The sequence below is a fragment of the Bubalus kerabau genome, chromosome 2 (genome assembly GCF_029407905.1).
Source record: "Bubalus kerabau isolate K-KA32 ecotype Philippines breed swamp buffalo chromosome 2, PCC_UOA_SB_1v2, whole genome shotgun sequence".
Classification (NCBI taxonomy): domain Eukaryota; kingdom Metazoa; phylum Chordata; class Mammalia; order Artiodactyla; family Bovidae; genus Bubalus; species Bubalus kerabau.
The window spans coordinates 157994199-158019657 of record NC_073625.1 but is presented as its reverse complement, the minus strand read 5'-3'; the positions used below and the strand labels follow the sequence as shown (position 1 = coordinate 158019657).

Genomic DNA, 25459 nt, shown 5'->3' with positions numbered 1-25459 from the left:
CTCAGTAAAGCTAGAAAAAAATAAAGCAAAAGACTCCATTAATCGTGTCTAATAAAGCTATTTGTATATTGTTTTATTTTTTATTTACTTAGGGGTCTTCAGAAGGAAGAAATTGTTTTACTTACCCATGGAGATAGTGTAGACAAAGTAGCTGATGGATTCAAGGTTGTGGCACGTTCTGGGAACATTGTAGCAGGTAAAACTTCTAAAACTTCTGCAGATTCTCTTTTTAAAAGTTTATCTGAAAAGTTTATAAACATGTTTCTGTATGTGATACTGTTTTTGATGTTTCTTAGTTTTTTTAAAGATACTGTAAATGTCATAAGGTCAATTGTTAACTCATGAAGGATATTTAATATTAGAAGGATTATCTAGAAGTCACTAGTTTGCTCTGAAATACTTTTAAAATTGTTTATTCTACTATGCTTTTCAAACATAAATATATCTGTTATGTTATAACTCAGGAAAATTTTGAGAACCATTTACCTCTCTAGCATGCTTTATTCATAACTGCCCTTTTAAAAAATGTCTCTTTTAGGTACAGATAGGCATGTATCTTGGATGTCTATAAAACATCAGACTAAGCATTCAGAGCATTGCTCTGAACCAGGGTAACCTGTGGGTCAAATCCAGCCTACAGACTGTTTTTTGTATGTTCAGGAACTAAGAATGCTTTTTATATTATTTAAGGGTTATGATAAATGACAGGGACTGTATGCATATGTCCCACCAAGCTTAGTTTTTAACATCCAGCCCTTTGTAGGAAGTTTGCTAGTTAATGCTCTAAACAATTTTTTGTTCTGTTTTTCTTGAAGAGGAGTTGATTTTCTGGCAGTTTGTCATTTTTTTTTACTTGCTTACTTGAATAATTGTAAATAATCACCAGTAATCCTGGATATCTGTAAAAGAGAAAAAGTGGAGTTATCATAAAGTTGTTGTTTTTTATGTTACACCTAAAAAGTTGGGGAAAAAAAATTTGTCATGGATAAACTGAATTGAGTAATCTACCTGCAGTTACTTAATGGATTATTGTATTAGCATAGGAATTATCAAGAATAGTTTCCTTTTTGACAGGTTTCTATTTCTTATACAAGATCAACAGTGGTAGATGAGATTATATATTTTTATTCATTCAACAAATATTTGAGTACCCACATGTCCCAGGCACAGTTCTAGGTGCCAGTGAACAAAATGAATAATACCTCTGTTTAATGTTCTAGTTAGTGAGGCTGGGGATGGGGGAGGGGTGGGACAGACAGTAACCAGATAATACAGAAAAAGTCAGTGCTTGACAGTGTTCAAATGCATTGAAAAAATAAAAAGATGAGGGGAGTGTTATGGAATGTGTCATTTGGACTGTTACTCTTTTAGATAGGATATTCAGAGATGGTGTTCCTATTAGATGATCCTAGACATGGAGGAAGTAGGTGCTTGGCCTTTTTGGATATTTGGGGAAAGAGTACATAGCAGTACAGATTTCCTGGGATGGGACTTTGTTTAAGGAATAGCAAGGAAACCACATGGGTAGAGCTGGGTAAGTGTTGGGGGGTGTGGTAGAAGATAAGGTAGAGAGGCTGTTGAGAGCCAGAATCCCAGGACCTTTGAGGCCATTGTGAGAACGTTGGCTTTACTTATAGTGAGTGAAGATTTGAACAAAGGAGAGACATGACCTAATTTCAGGATTACCCTGGCTACAGAGGAGTAAAGAGACTGTTAAATGTAGGAGCAGAGATCAGCTAGAAATCTATTGTGGTAATCAGGAAAGGAGACTGTAAGGAGCAGAGTGGTAGAGGTATAAGCGCTCAGGAGTGATTGGGTTCTCATATACATCTTGGACATATTTTGTTAGATTTATACCAAAATATTTCATTTGGGAGTGTTAATGTTAATTGTATTTATAATTTAAATTCCATTTGTTCATTGCTGGTATATGGTAAAGCCATGCACTTTTGTGTATTAACCTTCTATCTGGCAACTCTGTTGTACTCCTAGAATTACTAGTTCTAGGAATTTTTTTTGGTTGCTTTTTAAAAATTTTATACATAGACACTCATGTCATCTGTGAACAAAGACCGTTTTATTTCCTTTTCCCCCCAATCTGTATATCTTTTATTTCCTTTTCTTGTCCTATTGCGTTAACTGGGACTTCTGTTATGATGTTGAAAAGCAGTGGATAGAGGGAACATCCTTGCTTTGTTCCTGATCTTAGTGGGAAAGTTTTGAGTTTCTCATGGTTAAGTATGATGTTAGTTGTAGGTTTTCAGAAAATACTCTTTGTCAACTTGAAGTTCTATGAAGGAAGGCCTTATAAAGCCAGATCATGGCAATGTAGTTTTTATTTGTATTTTTTTTTTCCCTATAGCTAAAAATCTACTAATTTGAATCAGTTTCCACATTTATGGAGGAAGAAATTGTGAGGAATTACTGTGAGTGCTCACTGAGTATTTTCAATATGAAAAAAAATTATTTATGATTATTTTTTCTATAAAGGTATAGCAAATGAATCTAAAAAATTATATGGAGCCCAGTTCCACCCTGAAGTTGGCCTTACAGAAAATGGGAAAGTAATACTGAAGAATTTCCTCTATGATATAGCTGGGTGCAGTGGGACCTTCACTGTGCAGAACAGAGAAATTGAGTGCATTCGAGAGATCAAAGAGGGAGTGGGCACATCAAAAGTTTTGGTAAGCAATTTACATCTGAAAGTCTAAAACTTTGTGCCAGTAATGTTAGACTCAAGGTTGACTTACTTAGTATAGCCCTTAAATTTTGACTGGGTGATAGGTGTTTTTGAGTTGCCCTGTTTCAGAGTGCTTTTTCAGTTACCATACATATCTTTAATACAAACCAGGGGTTGAACCCGAGCCCTTAGCAGTGAGAGCACGGAGTCCTAACCACTGGACCACCAGGGAATTCCCCAGTGTTTTTAGGTAGTGCTTTAAGCTCTTACTATCTTTGTGCTTATTTTACTCAATTTGACTTTTCATTTCACCCTGCAGGTTTTACTCAGTGGTGGAGTAGACTCAACAGTTTGTACAGCTTTGTTAAATCGTGCTTTGAACCAAGATCAAGTCATTGCTGTGCACATTGATAATGGCTTTATGAGAAAACGAGAAAGTCAGTCTGTTGAAGAGGCCCTCAAAAAGCTTGGAATTCAAGTCAAAGGTATTGATGAACTCCAGAAAAGTTAACTTACATATCAGGACTTGTTTAATCAAATCTAGCTTGTGATTAAATTAACCAAGTAGAATTTTCCCAGTAATCAAGTACAGTTTTCCCAGTAAGCTTATGGTTGAAATGTTTTTTATTTTTACATTGTAGTTACTTCTGGTTCAAGAGTGGCCACAGTATAAATTTTGAAAATTGATTCCTCCTAATATTATATATAGATGAATAAGTTACCATTTTCCAGCCACCATTCTGTTCTTTCTATTCATCTTCTTAGGCCTTAACTGCTTTTACATTTATGGATATCTTCTGCACTTTTATAAAAAAAAGATGTAAGCCATAGTTATAGTGAAATTAAATTAGTAGTTTAATGATATAAACTATTGACTTAATTGGAATTGATGCCAAAAAGTTGAGTGTAAAATGAGGACTTGTATAGTTAAACATGAAGTAAAAATAAGTCTTTTTCTTTCTTCTTTGGAAATATCACTAAAATAACAATACAGGCATAAAACAAGTGTAATGCCAGAAGGATGAGGAATAGAGAGGAGGTGATAATAGCAGTCTAATGGTTTCAACAAAATGTTGGGAAGTGGAAAGCAGATGGTTTATGCAGGTTTTCTCTGATAAGCTAATGAAGCTTAAATTTTAGGGCTACTCACCAGCCAGGCCTTTTCCAAAATCTGGGAAAGGACCCTATCAGTATCTTCTCATAGTTACACATTTTATGAAATTTGAAGTAAGGTATTTTAATAATTTACAGTTAATTTATTTTGTCTTTCTCCTCTTTCTCTCTTTTGGCTGGTTTTATAGTGGCTGCAGGCATTTGGGAATTATGCTAAGAAAACATCAAGTTGGGGATACATTTAGTTTGGATTTGGTGCTATATTTGTGATTTGCAGTAGTTTCTGTGTATAGTTTATAGTTTGTGTTAGCCATAGGAGTATTGTGTGATTTGTTATTCTTTTTCTTGAAAGGGCCCTCTGAATTGTTTCGTTTCAGCCCCACAGAAACCTGCATCTGTCTTTGTTAACTGAAGTGGTAGGATGGAGGACTCAGAAGCTTGGGGAAGGGTTGCGGGAAGGAAGCTCAGCAAAACGCAGGGCTTCTGGGAAGCTCAGGAGATGGGAACACTGGCTGCCTCACAGGGCGTGCTCACTGGGTCAGCCTAGAATGTGTTGGATCAAAGTCTGAGAAGCAGTTACTTTTCCCCTTTAAATAGGAACACAGCTGCTGCTGTCCCTCAGACCCTAGGCTAAACAAGAGAGGCTTAGGACTTGGGCATGTCAATACCAGGCATAGTTGAAGGTGGAAGGAAGATTGTATGTTAAAAACGGTAACATTAAGGAAAAGCCTTATGTACAGAATGATATCTCTTCCCCTCCACTGGCCACTTCCTCTATTCAGGCTATCAGAATGCTTAGAAACAGGAAATTGGAGATGTCTTCTCTGGATAATTGACCAGCTTGAGAGAAAGACCTACAAATTCAGTAAAGTGAAGTAGCCACCTGCCTTGGCATCTTGTAGAGAACCCTTTCTTTTTTTTTTTTTTTAACTTTACTCTTTAAAAGGACAGCTAAGGATCGCTCAGAGTATGTTTTTAGACATTAGGTTTTCACGGGACTGGTCACTGTGCAATTCCTAGGACTTTGATCCCTGTATATGTACCGCTGCTTTGACTCCTTTTGGGGGATTTTGCTTGTTGCTCTGGTGAAGCACTGAATAGAGAGAAAGCAGTTAGCATAATTTGTGATAATATGGTCCTAGATAGTAAAATGCCACAGAATTCTCAAAGGAACAAAACTCAGTGAGTGCCCGTATATGGACTCTGTTAGTCATAGTTCATTGGTAGTTCTAGAATATGTAGGCAGTTTAAGGGGAGAATCAGAGGATCCATATAGGTTTTCTTTTTTGTAGTTGATCTACTACTTACTATTTTCAAAACTCTTCTGTTAGTTTAAAATATGCTTCTCTCCTCTTCCCCAGTGATAAATGCTGCTCATTCTTTCTACAATGGAACAACAACTCTACCAATATCAGATGAAGACAGAACTCCACGAAAGAGAATTAGCAAAACGTTAAATATGACTACAAGTCCTGAGGAGAAAAGAAAAATCATTGGGGATACTTTTGTTAAGGTACTTCTTAAATATTCTCAGTGTGTACTATTTTAAATGTGAATTTTAGTATTTTTTTCCTTGTCATTATACCAAATGGTCAAATTTTGTGACTAATTTTGATTCTTTTTTGGCCATGAGTTTTACTGTGTTTTGCTATTATACTGACTAATAGAAACTATTTTATGTTTTAAAAAACATGTACTTACATTGTCAGGCTGTTGTTTTAATTGCTTAAGAATAGATATTTTTAGTTGATACTAGATTTTAGTTCTTTGGATATTTCAATGGGTAGATGTCTTTTGGCTTTGTTGGGGATGTTCTTATACCTTTTTGAATTATGTTAAATAAGCATTTGTCCTTCAGTTCAGTTCAGTTACTCACTCATGTCCAACTCTTTGCGACCCCATGAACCACAGCACGCCAGGCCTCCCTGTCCATTACCAACTCCTGGAGTCCACCCAAACCCATGTCTGTTGAGTCGGTGATGCCATCCAACCATCTCATCCTCTGTCGTCCCCTTCTCCTCCTGCCCTCAATCTTTCCCAGCATCAGGGTCCTTTCCAATGAGTCACCTCTTTGCATGAGGTGGCCAAAGTACTGGAGTTTCAGCTTCAACATCAGTCCTTCCAATGAATATTCAGGACCAATTTCCTTTAGGATGGACTGGTTGGATCTCCTTGAAGTCCAAGGGACTCTCAAGAGTCTTCTCCAACACCACAGTTCAAAAGCATCAATTCTTCGGCACTCAGCTTTCTTTATAGTCCAACTCTCACATCCATACATGACCACTGGAAAAACCATAGCTTTGACTAGACGGACCTTTGTTAACAAAGTAATGTCTCTGCTTTTGAATATGCTATCTAGGTTGGTCATAACTTTCCTTCCAAGGAGTAAGCTTCTTTTAATTTCCTGGCTGCAATCACCATCTGTAGTGATTTTGGAGCCCAGAAAAATAAAGTCAGCCACTGTTTCCACTGTTTTCCCATCTATTTGCCATGAAGTGATGGAACCGGATGCCATGATCTTCATTTTCTGAATGTTGAGCTTTAAGCCAACTTTTTCACTCTCCTCTTTCACTTTCATCAAGAGGCTCTTTAGTTCTTCTTCACGTTCTACCATAAGGGTGGTTTCATCTGCATATCTGAGGTTATTGATATTTCTGTCAGCAATCTTGATTCCAGCTGTGCTTCCTCCAGCCCAGCGTTTCTCATGATGTACTCTGCATATAAGTTAAATAAGCAGGGTGACAATATACAGCCTTGATGTACTCCTTTTCCTATTTGGAACCAGTCTGTTGTTCCATGTCCAGTTCTAACTGTTGCTTCTTGACCTGCATACAGATTTCTCAGGAGGCAGGTCAAGTGGTCTGGTATTCCCATCTCTTTCAGAATTTGTCTTTAAAGGAGTTTAATTTGAGGGTTGGTGGATTTCATCTCCTGGTTAGTACTGCAAAAGGACTCTTAGAAATTTAGCTGTAAGTATAAAATTTTGTTGTCTTGAAAAAAAATTTGTTTGTTTTACTCTTGTTGATTATAGATTGCCAATGAAGTAATTGGAGAAATGAACTTGAAACCAGAGGAGGTTTTCCTTGCCCAAGGTACTTTACGGCCTGATCTAATTGAAAGTGCATCTCTTGTTGCAAGTGGCAAAGCTGAACTCATCAAAACCCATCACAACGACACAGAACTTATCAGAAAGTTGAGAGAGGAGGTAAAAGCTTTTGAAATCTTTACCATAAAGCCTCTTTCCCTCCTTCACCATTTTTAAGTGTACAGTTCAATAGTTTTCAGTATATTTATATTGTTGTGAAACAGATCTGCATAACTTTTTCATTTTGCAAAACTGAAACTCTGTACCTGTTGAACAACAGCTAACCTTTTCTCCCTCTCTCTAACCCTTGATAATCTACCATTCTACTGTTTGTTTCAATGAATTTGACTATTTTAAATTCCTCTTATAAGCACAGTCATAGTTTTTGTGTTTTTGTGACTGGCTTATTTCACTTAGTATAAGTCCTCAAGGTTCATCCATGTTGTAGCATGTGATAGGGTTTCCTTCCTTTTTAAGCTGAATAATACTCTATTGTATGTATATACACATATCACCAATGGGCATTTGGATTTCTTCCACTTTTTGGTTGCTGTGAACTTTGTTGTGCTGCTGTGAACATGGATTTGCAAATGTCTCTTTGAGCCCCTGCTTTCAATTCTTTTGGATATGTACTAAGAAGTGGGATATCTGAGTCTTAATGATAGTTTTATTTTTAGTTTTTTGAGGGACTTCCTTAATGTCTCATCAGCAGCTATACTATATTAAAATCCTACCAGTAGTGCAAAAAGCTTCCTATTTCTGCGTACCTTGCCCAACACTTGTTATTTTCTGTTCTTTTTTAAAAAGTAGCCATCCTAATGGATGTGAATTACCTGTCCCTTTTTATTATTTTAGGCATCCTAGTAGATGAGAAGTGGTAGGTATCTCATTGTGGTTTTGATTTGCATTTCCCTAATTGGCTAACGATGTCAGTCACCTTTTATGTGCTTATTGGTTCTTTTTATATCTTTGGATAAAAATCTATTCAGATCTTTTGCCCATTTTTAAATTGGCTTATTTATCTTTTTATTATTGAATTGCATGTGTTCTTTATGTAGTCTGGTTGCTGGTTATTAGATACATGATTTGCCTTCTGAGGGTTGTCTTTTCACTTTCTTGATGGTATCATTTGGAGAGCTAATTTTTAAACACTAGTATGTTTTCTGATTGACTTATATTACAATGAGAACTAGAGCAGAGATGTGTGGGTAAGTTTGCTCTGCTTTTTGTCTGTTTAAAAGGTTTGTGTTTAAAATGTATCTCAAAGAGATATATAAAAATCACTAAAATATCTAATTCCTTAAAAAGACAAAGGAAGAAATACTTTAAAAGATGAAGTTTTAAAAATGATTTTTAAAGGTAAAAGACAACAGGAAAAGTGAGTAATTTGTTGTTCTTTGTTTTTCGTGTCATTTTGGTTACTATTATAATTTGTATTAATTGGCCTTTTTCTTTCATGTAGGGAAAAGTAATAGAACCTTTGAAAGATTTTCATAAGGATGAAGTAAGAATCTTAGGCAGAGAACTTGGACTTCCAGAAGAGTTAGTTTCCAGGCATCCATTTCCAGGTAAGAAATGTAGTTCTGTTTGGTTTGCCATTATGTCTTCATGTTGAACAAGAATCAATTCAGACATGTTTTGAAGTAATTTATCATCTTAGAGAATATGTAACTTGAAAGAAAGGAAAGGATGGGTAGGAAATAAACATTGTTTTTAGTGCCTACTGTATATATTTCATTTTATTAAATACTCATTTTTAATTATATGTATATTTAAGTGTTGCATTATCCTTGTGTAAATAAGTTGACATGTAATGTTGCCATCAGATAAGAAAACCAAGAAATATTTTAATAACATTGCCATATAATTCTCAGTGTTAGAACTTGGGTTTTTATGTTCTTTCTACTATACTATGATGTATTCCAGATAGTAATTAACTAGAAATAAGAGAAGTGTGACACAAAGTAGCAAACTGAATGCTTCACCAGTGGCAACCCAGAACTGTCCCCTCGCCCTGCATCTTGTAGGGAGGCAAGGAGTTTTTTGCTGTTGTGTTTTAAAAGCTGGAACTGAATTGTGCCGTATTTCCCATTGCTGCTGAAACCATGCATAGAAGACACGCTGCCTTTGTGCGTTGTCACGTATCTTAATGTCAGTCCATTGCTGTACATGACATAAAATAAGTTGGTTTTGTTTTAGTGTAGTACAGATTTTTTTGTTGTTTTTTAGTTTTGCTTTTACAGGTGGTAGAGAGTCTTCCTGCAGTGCGGGAGACTCAGGTTTGATCCCTAGGTCCGGAAGATCCCCTGGAGAAGGAAATGGCAACCCACTCCAGTTTCTTGCCTGGAAAACCCCCATGGACAGAGGACCCTGGCATGCTACAGTCCATGGTCTCGCAGAGTCAGACATGACTGAGTGACTTCACTTTGCACTTTAAAACTCAGTTCTCTGAAACCCTTATCCCCTGACTGACTTGTCTGAATGGATGAACCATTTGTTTTCACAGTGCTGTATGTAACTCATTCGTGAACAAATGAAAATATTCCATTTTTAAGTAGTCATAAAAATATTAATAATTAGAGGTGATATTTGTTAATTAGGACTGTAAGCAAGTCTTAACCTGTTTTTGTTTTGAGTTCTTGAGCATGGCACATCTTCTACCTCAGTTCCTATGTCTCTACAATAGTTATTAGGTGATGAGTTGAAAGTGATCTAATCAAATTAAAAAGAATAGTTAGTGTTTCTTGAGTACTAGTGTGAGCTAGGCATTCTGGTAAATATTTTGCATATATTGTGTTATTTGATCCTCACAATAACAACTACTGTTATCCTGTTGTCCAGTTGAGGGAATTTAGGGACAGAGGATAGTTTGCCAAAAGTTACACAGACTGAGTTTGAAACCAGGAGTCTAGCCCCACTGAGGCCTCCTCAATACTGATTACTCTTAGCTACCATATTGCCTCCATCAATAGTGTTACAAAGATAATGACCCACATAAAGATTAGCAGTTTATGTTACTAACTTCAATTCTGGTATTCGAGATGTTCAGTCCCAATGTGTGTTGGCAAAGAATTGTGTCTGCAAGTAGTTTTAAGTAGATTGGCACATAATATTGTGTATTAAAAATAATTATTAGAGAATTTTGAGGTTCTTAATACGTGTACTATGAAAATAAGAGATGGAAATAACTGATAGGAAGAGAATTGAGGCATTCTAAAAGTGATGAGTTGTATGGGAAACTAATAGCTGCATTTCATGTTAAACACTTTAGAAACCCTAAAGTGTATATGTCAATTATATTTCAATAAAAGCAGTATCTTGTGACACAGAGCTAAAAATATATCTGGTAGGGGAGAGGTGAGTAGTGTTCATGAGTAGACAGAAGGCAACTGCACTTTACTGGATGCTATACATGGGCACTTAGAGCACACGAAGTCACTGGATAAGTGACTCTCCCAAAAGTGGGATTAGATGGCGCATGAGGGCTCCAGCGACAGCCTGGGCCTGGGGCCTGCACCCTGATGGAGGCGGAGCGGCTGCTGTGGAGCTCGTGGGAGGAAGGGTGAGGGAGCGGAGCCAGGGGGCCGCCGGGGGCTCAGCACTGCTGCCGAACCTGGGGCCCCCCTCGTGACCCGGCAGCTGCTCCAGTGCTGGCTGGAGGGTCTGTCCCAGGTGCCCGTTTGTAGGGTCCTTCCTCACACCCCCAGGAGGGGCAGCATCCAATAAAAACTCTGTCCAGGGGGAAAAAAAATAAGATTTTATATTAAATATAACATTTATATTAAATATAATTGTACTCCCTTCTTTAGGTCCTGGCCTGGCAATCAGAGTAATATGTGCTGAAGAACCTTATATTTGTAAGGATTTTCCTGAAACTAACAATATTTTGAAAATAGTAGCTGATTTTTCTGCAAGTGTTAAAAAGGTAATTTGTGTTAAATTTGTATATTATAGGAGCTTTAAAAAGATACAGCTAATCAGTATGAGGAATTGAATGGATTCTTGTTATATTTCAGTATTTACAATGAATTAATTAGGGTTTTATTACTTGAAAATTCAGAGATATTTAACCTTTGGAAATGACTATGAAGACAGTATTCTACAGAGGCTCTTAAATGCAGACTTCTCTTTTAAGCTATTCTATATATCAGCTATTCTATATATTTTAACAGACTAGATACTTTGAATTCCTGAAAATAAAATACTTGATATCAAGTATTTTAAAACACCCTTTCATATGTCTTGTGAGAAAGTAAGGGAGATCATTTTAGTTCCAAACGGAGGATGATTGAGAAGTCTTCAGTTCTTCTGTATATTTGGTGCTTAAAATTTATAATCTAGATTAAAGTGGGCTTTGGTTGGTAGTGCTTTTGAGTGTCGGAAAAGAAGCCATGTAAATTACCTTTGGAGTCTCTTCAACTGGGCTTCAGAGAATCCCCACAAATACGACTTTAACAGATATAAGCTTATAATAAAAAACTACAAAATACATCTAAAAGTAAGGCACAATGAATGAGAGCTAGTAGAAGATGACCCTCAAGCACTTCAGGTACTGGAATTAGCAACAAATCATACATAAAGTACAAAGAAATAAAAGAAGCAATTGTTAATGAGAGTAAGGTATATAGAGTGCCTGGGAGCTTTGAAAAAAAATTAAGTTCTAGAAATGAAAATAACTGAAATTAAAAAGAGCTAAAGAGAGAGTTAGTGAACTTGAATTATCCAGAAATTGGAACAAAGCATCAAAGAGAAAATAAGATTAGAAGAGGTTAAGACAAAATGAGAACGCCAACTTAAATGTATATCCTGAAGGAGATAGACAAAAGTATTTGAATTCTGCCACACTTTTGAAAGGGCTTCCCTGGTGACTCATTTGCAGAGAATTGGACACGACTAAGTGATTAAGTACAGCACAGCACACTATTGAAAGACACCATGCCTCAGATTTAGGAAATATAGTACATCCTAATCAGGGTAAAGGAGAACAATTTGACATCTAGTAGGCATAACTATGTGGGCTTCCCTGGTGGCTCAGAGGTGAAGAATCTGCCTGCAGTGCAGTAGCCACAGGAGAAGCGGGTTCAATCCCTGGGTGGGGAAGATCCCCTGAAGAAGGGCATGGCAGCCCACGCCAGTATTCTTGCTTGTAGAATTTCATGGACAGAGAAGCCTGGCGGGCTACAGTCCATAAGGTCGCAGAGAGTTGGTCACAACTGAAGTGACTTGGCACACACAGAAGCATAACTGTGGAAACTACAGGCTGCCAAAGACAAAGCAACTGCATAAAGGAAATACTATTATGCAGGCTGTGAAAGGAACAGTAAAAGCAGGAAGAATTCAAAATGCCAAGAGAAAATACTTGTGAACAATAGAGAACAGATAAATCGTCTCAAAGAACTTGGGCGAAATAAAGATGTTTTCACAGAAACAGAATTTATTGCCAATAGTCTATTACTTAAGGAGCTAAAGGCAGTGGTTCTCAACCCTGGTTGTACATTAGACAGGGGAAGCTTTTGAAATATACTGTGCTTGGACCCCTTCTGCCTAGAATTTATTTAATTGATGTGTAATGCGACCTGAGTGTACTAAGTAATTTGAGTGTGTAGCTAGGTTTGAGGACCACTGTTTTAAAGAACTGACTAGAGAAGAAGGAAGGGGATCCTAGTTTGAATGGTCTGAGATACAGGAAGCAAATAAAATGGTAAATGGGTAAAATTAAACAGACAGGCTGTATAAACTGATCTCAGTTTTGGTGTTTATTTTAAAGAAAATACAACATACAGCTAAAATAGCTTGTAAGGCATGGGAGGATTGATTGGAGTTAAAGCATTCAAAGACCGTTGTATTGCTTGCCAGATGAGCACAGATTGATTCTCTTTTGTTAAAGATTCCCACTTAAGGGGAGCTGCTAAAGAATGAAAATAGAAGGTTTAACTTCACAACTAGTAAAGGGGAAATAAATGAATTTGGAAAAATCCTCAGTTCAGAGAAATGTGAGAAAGGAGAAAGAAACATAAAAAGTGGACATACAAATAGAAACTACTGAATAAACTGGGAGAATGGAATTGAACCTTATTATTAATTAAAAGACAACATCTTTAGTTAGGACATAATTGTCAAACTAGATTGAGGAGTAAAATCTAACTATAGTCTGTTTACCTAGGGATAGAAAGAGGGAAGGTAAAAGAATAGAAAAGGATAAAAGAATAGAAAAACATATATTCAATACCAGGCAAATAAACTGATAAATTCATTTCAGACAAAGTTGACTTTATAACAAAAAATTTCCCTGGAGATAAGGAGAATTTGACTCGTGAGGTGTCCCTTGCTGGTGACAGAGGAAAGGGCTCCGTGTGTATAAATCTTATCTGTATTTCCTGTCCTAATATTTAACTTTGCATAGCCCTGGCCCTCAGAGATGAAATTCTGACAACACTGCATAGCACACACAAGTTAGAAATACCAAATAGAATCTAATGCTTATAAACTAGAAAGTATAGATACATAAGACAGTAATAGGTACGAAAAGAGTGACTACCTTATTTCTTGAAATCCTAAGAAGTATGTCTTTGGTTTTCTTAGCCACATACACTATTACAAAGAGTTAAAGCCTGCACGACAGAAGAGGATCAGGAAAAGCTGATGCAAATTACAAGTCTGCACTCACTGAATGCCTTCCTGCTACCAATTAAAACTGTGGGTGTGCAGGTGAGTTGTGTGAATTCACTGACCTGTGACATAACTTCTGCTGCTCTTTCTGCTAATATTGAAATAAGAAATGAAAATGAAATACGGAAGTGTATACAAGTTTAAAAATGTAAAAAGGCAATATTTTATGAATGCTTATGGAGCGAATAAGGTTGTAGGAACTAAATATTCAGGCTGGGATTTTGTAGTTTTGAAACACCTATCATCTATAACCAATTGTAAAACTTCAAAGAATGAATTGTCATAGGATTGACTTGCTTTTGCTTTGAAGGACAGGAACTGAGAGGTCATGTCCTTATTTATCCTTCTTGATGTGAAATGTTCTGTGGCTTTAGAAGTCTCTGACTGCAGGAAAGGCCCTGGATGCCTGTTCTCAGCTTGTGTTTTCCTTAAACCCGTGTCCTCTGCCTCTTCAGCATGTCTTCTTTCTTCCTCTGAGCTGTGATAATGTACAACTAACATTTTCAGTATTTGTTGTGCAGTCTTTCCAATTGTAAAAGCATGTGACTATAATATAATTCTCATTTTTGAAATACTATTCAGAAATAGATTATATTAAGTTTGCCTTTGTTTACATGATCATCAAGTGAGTTTCTAGGGGGAAGAGCTTGGGAGGATAGGGAAGGAGTAAGGTTTCTTTTCTGTGAGTTAGGATTTGAAGTTAAATGGAAACCAGAAAAGGTGTCAGTAATTCTACTAAAAATTTGGGTGAGTGCGTTAGTGGGTTAATGTAGTTATAATGTTCTCTTAAAGTAGAATTAAGTATGAAAAGAAATGTTTTACAGATCTAACTCTTTTCCCTAAATATGTGAATCTGAGCCCATTCTTTTAAATTCCCCTTTCTCCTGAATTCATGTAGCCCTGTTTTTAAATAAACAGTAAAACTTCATTGTTCTTTTATAATTAAACTAAAATATTTTAGTTCATGGAAATGATATGGGACAGTTATTTCCCCCTTTCTCCCTCTTTCAGGGTCCTTATGTGAAAGCTACTTACATTGTTTTTAAATCAAATTGAAATAACTGTTCCTGGAATTGTAAAAATAATTTTCTTTCAATGGTATATGGATTATCTCATCATAGATTCATTTTGAAATTCATGATATGCTATTTCAGGCAGATATTACCCTACTTAATAAAAATAGAAGAGCAGACAGGTTGACCCCCTGCCCCTCCAGTTCTAACTAGGTCTGTTGTAAAAAACTTGGAGCTCTGTATGCTGACTTCTCATTTTTTGATAAGTTCATAGATAATACTATGGATAAATAAATATAATTTGTAGGATGAATGATTTCTTTTTAAAAAATGATTTAACATATGCGCACTACTATATATGAAATAAACAACTGTAGTACAGGAAACTATAACTATAATGGAAAAGAATCTGAAAAAGAGTATGTATATGTTTGTATAACTAAATCACTTTGTATACTTGAAACTAACATAGCATTGTAAATTAATTACACTTCATTTTTAAAAAATGACGCTTATTCAGACTATATTACTTTTCCTGTCAAAATAGAAGTTTCTTTTGTTGTTAGTTATCTTTTAGTCTCTTAGGTCTTTGGAGCTGAGACTTAGAAATCCAGATAAAAATCATAATTCATGGTTAGTGTAGCAATGAGGTTTATTTTCTAAATATCAAAATAAACTACTTGTTAAAAAAAAAAAGAAAAATCAAAGGCACAATACATTTAAAAACTAAATCTCCCTATTTTTGCTCTATAGTTAAATGTCCTTTCAGAATCATTTAGAATGAGAATGAAAGGAAATTATTTGACACATTGTACATCACCTTTTTCTTTTTAACCGAGCATCATGAACTTCTTTTCATGCCATTGCAAGTAGATTCTTATTGTTAACTGTTGCCTTATATTCCATGTATGATTATACCATCATTTATTTAATTATTCTCCTACCAATGGACATTTAAACCATTTTCACTTTGTCATTATTATAGGCAAGTAATCTTATTTCTTCAAGGAGTTATTTCATGTGTTTCGGTAATATGTCTTGGATTAAAGAGCATGTGTGCTTTAAACTTTAATAGATACTATTATATTAGCATTCAAATAGTCTGAATTCTTATATTCTCAAGTTTACTGCATATTTGGTAATTATTTAATCTTGTAAGTTACTTTTCAGTTTTTTACAAAGCAAATTGGATTAAACAAGACAGATGAAAAAGGAATCAGTATTATCAGTTTTATTCGCTTGTTTTAAAATTTGCTTTCTTTACTTATTTTAAAACTAGCTCATTTTAAAGGAATAAATTATTTTTATATCTGACTTGAGAATCCTTTATCCATCTGATAAATATGGACAGATCTTGTCTCCCAAATTAGGTGTGCTGGCTGTCTGTATGTAGTTAAGCAGATATTTGGAATGAAATCCCAATGGATCTCATGTGTATGTTGAATAAATTGTTGAAATTACTGTAACACTTTATAATGTCTAAGGTGATTTAAGTAGAATTTAATGGGGAATTTTTATTTAGGATTTATTTATGTTGTTAGCAAAATATCCATATATATTTTTAGTCAAGCATATTTTTGTTAAAAGTACTTTCCACGGTGTCACCATGCATGAAGTATTTTCCATTCCATCTTTTGATTTATATAAAATCAATAAAAATTATCAATTGTATTTTTATTTTTAGGGTGACTGTCGTTCTTACAGTTATGTGTGTGGAATCTCCAGTAAGGATGAGCCTGACTGGGAATCTCTTATTTTCCTGGCTAGACTTATACCTCGTATGTGTCACAACATTAACAGGTATGTTCTGCAGCTGGCAGCGCGGTGAGATGTAGTATAAGGCTGTGATTTTTTTTTTTTAAGGTCTTCCCATTGTTGAAAGACAGCTTAGGTCACAACCCAGCAGGTATTTAATAATACTTAGTATTTTGTTTGTTCATTGCAGTACAATCATCTACTTATTAAAAAAATTTTTGAGGTAAATAGGATGGCTTTTATTGAATAGTTTTAGTATGAAATTTAAAGACTTTAAAAATGTCTGATTAGCAACTTACACTATTTGTTTTATGATGTTTTATTCCAGAAAGATTGAAAAAAATGTACAAGTTACTTACTGTTAGGGACTTGGTCAATTTAATAATCATTACAGAGTAAAGATACAAACACACCAGATATCATTAAAATAACTGCCTTAAATGTTTTAAAAATTTTGAACTTAGTTCTTCAGATCCAGTTTTCCTTTAATTTGCACATAAATTTCTTATGTCAGGTATATCAACAGCTGATTTATAACCTATATGTAATACTCAGTAGCATTGTCTCCTTTACAGTTCAAAAATCTTACTCATTTAGTACCAGATTGCTAATTAAATGTTCTTATTTCACAGTTTTTTACTCTTGTCTATTTCCTTCATGAGTATTAGGCAGTTGAGAATCAAAAAGGATTACTTGAGATTTCAGTTTACTCAAATTAACTACAGTTTATAAACCTACCTGTTGGTGTTTACTTAGCGGGGTGTGTACATTTCTCTTTTTTTGGCCGTTCCTCATGGCTTGTGGGATCTTAGGTCCCTGACCAGAGGTTGAACCCATGCCCTCAGCAGTGAAAGCACAGGGTTGTAACCTTTGGACTACCAGGGAATTTCCGGGGTGTGTATATTTCTGTACTGTTGTGGCTAGTGTTTTTGGCTGTTGTTGGCCTTTAAGAAAAGAAGTCAGAGGGAAGTCACATTTTTACCAATGGGAACATGTTAAAAGGCTTGCGTAGATGAACCAAAGGCCTCCAAATATAGATACACCTTTAATACACTGAAAAGAGTGAATTATTAATAAATAATGGTAAATTTGTAATTGCCTATTTTGAATGGAGGTAATTGTCTTGGTTAAAATAATGGTTTAAAATTCTAAAATGCTAGTACCTAAATAAACTTCATTGGTCATACAGAAAATTCCCTTTCACTAAGTTTGGCTCCATTGCTTTACTATATAATTAGTATATTTTTCATTTTGCAGCATTCTTATAGTTTCATCTGTCTCTGTCCTTTTCTTTTACCAAAGGGCCCTTACCCTTGTTTAAAGTTTATCTCTGTCCTTTTGTATTCTATTCTTTCTGCCTGTCTTTTCTGTTTTTCCTCGTTTCTCTCTCCCTCCATTCTTAATCCTTCCTCACTTCCCAAAAAGGAAAAAAAATCAACAACCAATAAACAAAAAACTAGATTTTAAAAATATGAACCTAGCAAGCCCCTAAAAAACGTATTTGGTGATTTTTAAATTTTTTGGGGTGGGGGCATTGGAATTTAAGTAACTTTTTTAAAAAGCTTTCAATTTTTGCCAACCCCTGCCCCGCCCCCCTAGTTTGCATGGTGGAATCTTTGTGTAGAGAGGGACGGTTCCAGTTTTACTGTCCTACACAGGATGGAAGACAGCTTGTCTCTGTACATATTCTATGACCACTCTTGTTTGAAATAAATAAGACAAAAAGGAGCAAGTTAATGGCATTCTCTTGCCTAGTTGCTTTTTCCTCTAAGGATTATGAGCTCTAGGAAGCATATTGCTTTAAAGTGTGGCTTACTTTCAATACATGGGATGAAACTGTTCCTGTGGAAGTATGTTTGGAAGGAGGCAGTGAAGCAGTTGGTGGTTTTGATCGGATGCTTTTTTCTTCTGTATGTTTGTTTTATTCTAAGTACCTATTAATAAGAAGGGGAAAAGGCATCGTTAAACTTCCCCTTGGTAGTTGCAGGGGAGATTTATTTTCTCTGCTAAAGACAGATATGGCTAAGGAAAACGGATAGTTGCCTGCTGGCTGGGAGCTGGATTGGAAAGAGCCAGGTGGCACTTGTCTCTGTCCCCTTCTCTCTCTTGTTTTCTGGGTGAAGTTTATAGAACAGATTCCCCAAATCAGCAGTAAGATTCCCCTTGAGTTGTTGTACTTATTTGATACTAATTTCTTTAAGCTATCTTCCAAATTCTACTTTTATTAATTAACATCTGCAACGTATCTTCATAAGTTTCAGACATTTACTTGAAGCCGTAATGAGTCATTCCTTTTCCAACAAGTCTTACTTTGGTGACATTTACCCCCCACCCCGCTTACTAGTTATTTAAATTTTTGGCTTTGCTGGGTCTTCGTTGCTGTGCAAGGGCTTTTTCTAGTTACTGCTGGCAGGCTTCTCATTGCAATGGCTTCTTGTTGCAGAGCACAGGTTCTAGGGCCTGTGGGCTTCAGTAGTTGTGTTGCATAGGCTCAGTTGCTCTGTGGCACGTGGGATCTTCCTGGACCAGGATCAAACCCATGTCCCCTTCATTGGCAGGCAGATTATTAACCAAAGGACCACTGTTTATTTTAAGAATGGCTTCCCTAGTGCCATTCTTTTATTCATGAAATATGTACATAGTGAAATAAGAATCTTTCTTCGGGATCAGTGTTCTCCAAAGTGTAAAAAAAAAAAAATGTATAGCTTCATCTTGGAGGTTACCAGTGCATATTAGCATATTACAGTGTCTGAAGTTTTGTTATCAGTCCGTTCAGTCACTCAGTCTTTGTGACCCCATGGACTGCAGCACACCAGGCCTCCTTATCCACCGCGAACTCCCGAAGTCTACTCAAACTCATGTCCATTGAGTTGGTGATGCCATCCAACCACCTCATCCTCTGTCATCCTCTTCTCCTCCCACCTTCAATCTTTCACAGCCTCGGGGTCTTTTCAGATGAGTCAGTTCTTCTCATCAGGTGGCCAAAGTATTGGAGTTTCAGCTTCAACATCAGTCCTTCCAGTGAATATTCAGGGCTGATTTCCTTTAGGATGGACTGCTTGGATCCCCTTGCAGTCCAAGGGACTCTCAAGAGTCTTCTTCAACACCACAGTTCAAAAGCATCAATTCTTCGGCACTCAGCTTTCTTTATAGTCCAACTCTCACATCCATACATGACCACTGGAAAAACCATAGCTTTGACTAGACGGACCTTTGTTGACAAAGTAATGTCTCTGCTTTTTAATATGCTGTCTAGGTTGGTCAAAACTTATCTTCCAAGGTGCAAGCGTCTTTTAATTTCATGGCTGCAATCACCATCTGTAGTGATTTTGGAGCCCCCAAAAATAAAGTCTGACACTGTTTCCACTGTTTCCCCATCTATTTGCCATGAAGTGATGGGACCAGATGCCATGATCTTAGTTTTCTCAATGTTGAGTTTTAAGCCAGCTTTTTCACTCTCCTCTTTCACTTTCATCAACAGGCTCTTTAGTTGTTCTTTGCTTTCTGCCATAAGGGTGGTGTCATCTGCATATTTGCATTATTGATATTTCTCCCGGCAGTCTTGACTCCAGTTTGTGCTTCATCCAGCCCAGCGTTTCTCATGATGTATTTTGCATGTGAGTTAAATAAGCAGGGTGACAATATACAGCCTTGACGTATGCCTTTTCCTATTTGGAACCAGTCTGTTCCATGTCCAGTTACAACTGTTGCTTCCTGACCTGAGTACAGATTTCTCAAGAGGCAGGTCAGGTGGTCTGGTATTCCATCCCTTGAAGAATTTTCCACAGTTTGTGGTCATCCACAGTCAATGACTTTGGCATAGTCAATAAAGCAGAAGTAGATGTTTTTCTGGAACTCTCTTGCTTTTTCGATGATCCAACAGATGTTGGCAATTTAATCTCTGGTTCCTCTGCCTTTTCTAAAACCAGCTTGAACATCTGGAAGTTCATGGTTCACGTATTGTTGAAGCCTGGCTTGGAGAGTTTTGAGCATTACTTTACTCATGTGTGAGATGATGCAATTGTGCAGTAGCTTGAGTATTCTTTAGCATTGCCCTTAAAACCTATTTATTTAATTCATTTTTCCCCCAGGCTTCTGTGAATTGATTTCCTAGGGCTACCATAACAAGTCACCACAAACTAGAAGGCTTAACACAATAAAAATATATCATGTCATAGTTCTGGAGGCTATAACTCTGATATCAAGGGTGGTCTCAGCAGGGCATTGCTCTCTCTGAAGGGTCTAGGGGAGAATCCTTCTCTTCTTCATAGTTTCTGATGTTTGCTGGCAGTCGTTGCCTTGAGGCAGTCGAACTCCAGACTCCATCTCCATCTTTACATGGCCCTCTCTTCTCTGTGTGTCTGTCTTTCCAGATTGCCTTTTGCTTAGAAGGACACCCACCAATCATTGGATTAGCCTCCTGCCCCTGCCCCAGATTATGACCTTTATTCGATTACATTTGCAAGGACCCTGTTTTCACCCCCAGATTTGAGATGAACATGAAGTTTTGGGTATACTTTTCAATCCAGTACATTAAATGGAAAGAGGATTGTGATAATCAAGTTTATCTTCACACTAGTATTTCAGAGAATGTATTTTGAGAAAGGTTCAGACAACAAATACCTTCTATAATCCTGTCCTTCCCATTGAGGATTTAAAGTGGGTAAGAGACGGGCCTAAGGACAAATGCAAAAAATGTTATTTTATGTGCTTTGTTTCCTCATACTAAAATGTATTTTCTTTATAATTTTCACTTCCTTCCTTCTAGAGTTGTTTATATATTTGGCCCACCAGTTAAAGAACCTCCTACAGATGTTACTCCCACTTTCTTGACCACAGGGGTGCTCAGTACTTTACGCCAAGCTGATTTTGAGGCCCATAACATTCTCAGGGAATCTGGTAAGTTGCCCATTTTGTTCATCACTACATGCTTCAACTAAATTTTGAAAGCTTGGCTTTATGATTTTTAGTAGGAGGATTCAGCTTTTAGTATTATTATTTTAATTCTCTGGGTAGTTCTGTGACATTGCCTTATCTATATAGAATTTACTCATATTTATAGTCACTTGCAGACATGCACAAAGTGACAGAAAATTTGAGTTGCTCAACTCAGATGTTCCCAGCTGAGGTTGAAGATGGCAGTCCTCTGTCTTCTTGTTTCAGCTCTGTTTCTGTAAAAAGTGTCTTTTTTGTCGTCTATTTAATGCCATGTTGTTTTGCATTTTCATGCTTTTTGTTGGTGATTTCACTGTTTAAAAATGTCCTCTAAGCTTAGTGCTGAGGTGCTGCTGACTAGGTTCCTAAGCACAGGAAGACTATCTTGTGCCTTACTGAGAAAACAGGTGTGTTAGATAAGCTTCTTTCAAGCTAGAGTTACAGTGCCATTGGCTGTGAGCTCACAGTTAATGAATCCACAATAGATATTGAGCAAGGTGTCTTTAAACAGAAAACACATAAAGAAAGGTTATATATTGATCAGTTGATGAATATGTTATGACTAGAGGCTTGCAAGACCCTAACTCTGGATTCCCTCTAGGGTTAGTGGCTCAGTATTTTCTTATTCTGTGTTTGCAGTATCAAAGATAATTACATGAATAATGAATTGACTTATATGTATAGCACATCACTGCAGTCATCGGACTCTATAATTTGTATTTGTGATTGCATTTGCTTACGGTGCTATGAGAGTAGCTGAATACAGTACATGATGACAGTCCTGAGAAGAGCTGTGTCTGTTGTGTGTGATTTTAGATCCTGTCTGGAAGGATTTAATTGAACTGAGAGTGCTTTCCTATGGCATGGTGATTGATTCTACATGTTAACTTCCTTTCTCTAGGGTATGCTGGGAAAATCAGCCAGATGCCAGTGATTTTGACACCTTTGCATTTTGATCGGGACCCACTTCAGAAGCAACCTTCTTGCCAGAGATCTGTGGTTATTCGAACCTTTATTACTAGTGATTTCATGACTGGTATACCTGCAACCCCTGGCAATGAGATCCCCGTAGAGGTAATATAAACATTTTTTTCTGATGTACATATTTAATACCTTAACATTTTATAATAATGGTGAATGGGATAGGCTGTGGCAATGTTGATATTTCTGAGGTTGGTTTTCTGTTCATAAAATAGGCTCTCATTTTTTAATGTCCACATAATTCATTATTTAATACATTATAGTAGGAAAAGGCCCTAAGTTTATTAACCTCTCCTCCAGATGTCTGATTATTATGTGGAGACTCCCAACTCTAATCTATCTTTTTATCTAATCGTGCCAACCTCTGCCTTATAAATAGTGTCCTCCAAGTTAAAAAAGAAAACCCTAGGAGTGAAGAAGAGTTGATTAGATATAAGGATGAGATTTAATAGCATTATGGCCAGGCACCCATGAATTTCTTCATGCTCTGCCAACTAGCAATTACAGTTTTGATCCCCATCTTCTTTCTTGTTATCCCTCCACTAGAGTGTTCTTTCCAGAGGAGCTGTTTCTAAGATAGCAAGTAAAAGTCAAAGCAAGACTTTATTAGTTGTACCACTGTTCCAGGACTCTAATACAGGGCTCTGATTATATTACTAGCTAGTATAGATATGTGGATTGGAGAATGTGGCTTAGAGTCTGTTTTCCCTTAGGCTTGCATTTGCCCAGTCTCTGGCCAGTTAGGTGACAAGGCCTTCCTCGTCTATACATGTAGCAATGATTATTATTACCTGTGTTATGTGCCACCTTAGTGGCCTCGGAGTTGTGAGCCACAGAGAACCTGTGAAGCGTTGTTTTCCACCCATTAAGTCACAGGCTTGGATGCTGTAGCAGTGTCAGGTTGCTATAAATGCTTCTAAACATTTGCTGTGGACCAGTAACACCCATGACTTGCAGACTGCACTTTGAGTACTACTGAATTTAAGTTACTTAAATCTGTAGAGTCATTACATAAATTAATCATAAATGTATCCCATATACCTAGGAAGTGAAAGTTGCTCATTTGTATCCGACTCTTTGCGACTCCATGGACTGTATAGCCCATGGAATTCTCCATGCCAGAATACTGGAGTGGGTTGCCATCCCCTTCTCTAGGGGATCTTCCCAATCCAGGGACAGAACCCAGGTCTCCTGCATTGCAGGTGGATTCTTTACCATCTGAGCTACAAGGGAAGCCCATATACCTAGAGAACAGTGGTGAAAATAGCTTGTGTTTTAATTTGAAATTACAAATGAAATTACAAATTCTAGCCCTGTTGAACATGCAATGGACTCTAGCTCTTTATTTATAATCTTTGTTTTATAACAGGTGGTGTTAAAGATGGTCACTGAGATTAAGAAGATTCCTGGTATTTCTCGAATTATGTATGACTTAACATCAAAGCCCCCAGGAACTACTGAGTGGGAGTAATAAACTTCTTGTTCTACTAAAGTTCCGTGTGCAGTTTAAATTGTTTAGAAACCATTCCCAGTATTGAATGCAGTACTGTTAAAAGTGTTACTGGAGCAACCACATCACATCTGAATTCTCTGCAGCAAAAGTCTACGGCTTAAGAGCTGAGCTGGGGATAACTAAAAGGGACTGAAGAGTTCGTACGGGTATAATCAAAGCACCATTGCCTACACTCAGACAGACTGACACTGCTTTTGCCTTTACCTCTGTCTCACTTGTTCTTTATGTATAAATTCACTGTGTCTATTGATGTCTCTGCAATCAAAGATGTATGGAAGTGGGTGAGTTTGGGGGCTGGTAGTGGACTTCTGTCCCCTTGCCAGTTTCTAAGAGATATTAGAAACACCATTATTTACCAATGTGACTTAGTATGTATACCTTTTGGCGAAACTGAATTTCCCTGTAAGTAACTTTATTTCTCCAGGAATGGGTCAACATATCAGATAAAGATATGGGTGGGCTGTCCCACCCACTTTTGTAGGACACTGAGACCATAAAATGGTAAGCTACCTTAAGATGGAAAAGCACCAGGAATTTGCTGAAGTACTTTGGGTTTTATGTCCTTGCAGTCATGGGAGGAAGGAACTGTGAATGGTCTCCATTTAAAATGTTTTCAAATCATGCTCCACGTTGCGCTCTGTCGACCTATTCATTAGTAAGGAGCTTTCTCCTCCCGGTCTTACGTCGCAAGCTCCCATAGCCTTGTAGAGGAAGTTTCTGTTCTGTCCACAGAAGAGACTGTCTTTGGGTCTAGTGTAAAGTTCGAGCATTTTTATCTCGTTTGGCCAGAGTGAAGCTCTGAGATCACAGAAACCATCATGCATGCCCACAGCTTACAGATGCATGCCTGCGGTTTATATAATCTAGTAAAGAGCTGTAAAATGAACTCTTGGTGTAATCTATAGATATTTTTTTTAATGCACTGCTCCGAAGATTGTGACCTGTCTTGGCCCATGCCAAGTATTGCCAAACTTTGTACTCCTTTCTACCAGCTGTAAGAGAACATTCAAGAACTGGTATAGGACTTTTTGCCATTGCCACCAGTTTCTAACAGATGCTTTTATAACATTCATATATGCACTATAAAAATAGTACTAGATTTGAATTTTACAATCATTTATCTCTCAATATTTTAGTTGATGTTACTGTTTTAAAATGTTACCTTGTATTTTCTCATACGAATTCCATCTCAAGTTGCTGCCTCTTTTATGTAGTCTTTAAGATTTTCTGTATTATTAAACAGCTATACAAATTTGTTTGGAATCCACTCTTAGATAAATAATAAAATTACGCATGGCAGAAGTCTTCCTTTCATTCTGGTTGGCCCAGGGTATAAGAAAACTGTGTTCCTGGACCAGCAAGGGAAGAGCTTCTGACTGTTGTAACTTATCTGTATCTGAGAGATAGCAGTATTTGACTTCTACAAAACTTGAAGGGTTCATTCTCTGTCCTAACAATGAGGTACTCATAATGGCCTTTTACAGAGAAGGGTATACTAGTGGCCTGGCCTTAACAGATTTGAAGGTACGTTATTTTAGAGCTGAAATAGACAGTATATAAAAGGCTTGTAAACCTTTGTGTTTATGTGACAAAAGAATTCCTCTTCTAGCAAAAGTGTCTTATAATTTTGTATTCAGACAAGTAATAGGAATCTAGGAAGACTTTTTCCCTAAAGTATGTTCTGTGGAACACTGTTCACTTGAATGAACGATGAA

General features: G+C 36.8%; 1 protein-coding gene across 2 annotated transcripts in view; it reads left to right on the top strand.

The window, feature by feature from the left end:
• Positions 1–25046, top strand: part of GMPS (guanine monophosphate synthase) — a 61885-nt gene extending 36839 nt beyond the window's left edge. For both annotated transcript variants that reach the window (XM_055569259.1, XM_055569258.1), the window contains exons 5-16: positions 93–196; positions 2491–2684; positions 3000–3165; positions 5155–5306; positions 6825–6998; positions 8341–8446; positions 10688–10803; positions 13461–13586; positions 16245–16360; positions 21084–21214; positions 22152–22324; positions 23601–25046. In XM_055569259.1, the coding sequence (XP_055425234.1) occupies positions 93–196; positions 2491–2684; positions 3000–3165; positions 5155–5306; positions 6825–6998; positions 8341–8446; positions 10688–10803; positions 13461–13586; positions 16245–16360; positions 21084–21214; positions 22152–22324; positions 23601–23702 (1660 nt within the window). In that variant the 3' untranslated portion in view covers positions 23703–25046. The remainder of the gene's footprint in view (positions 1–92; positions 197–2490; positions 2685–2999; positions 3166–5154; positions 5307–6824; positions 6999–8340; positions 8447–10687; positions 10804–13460; positions 13587–16244; positions 16361–21083; positions 21215–22151; positions 22325–23600) is intronic.
• The last annotated feature ends 413 nt before the right edge of the window (positions 25047–25459 follow it).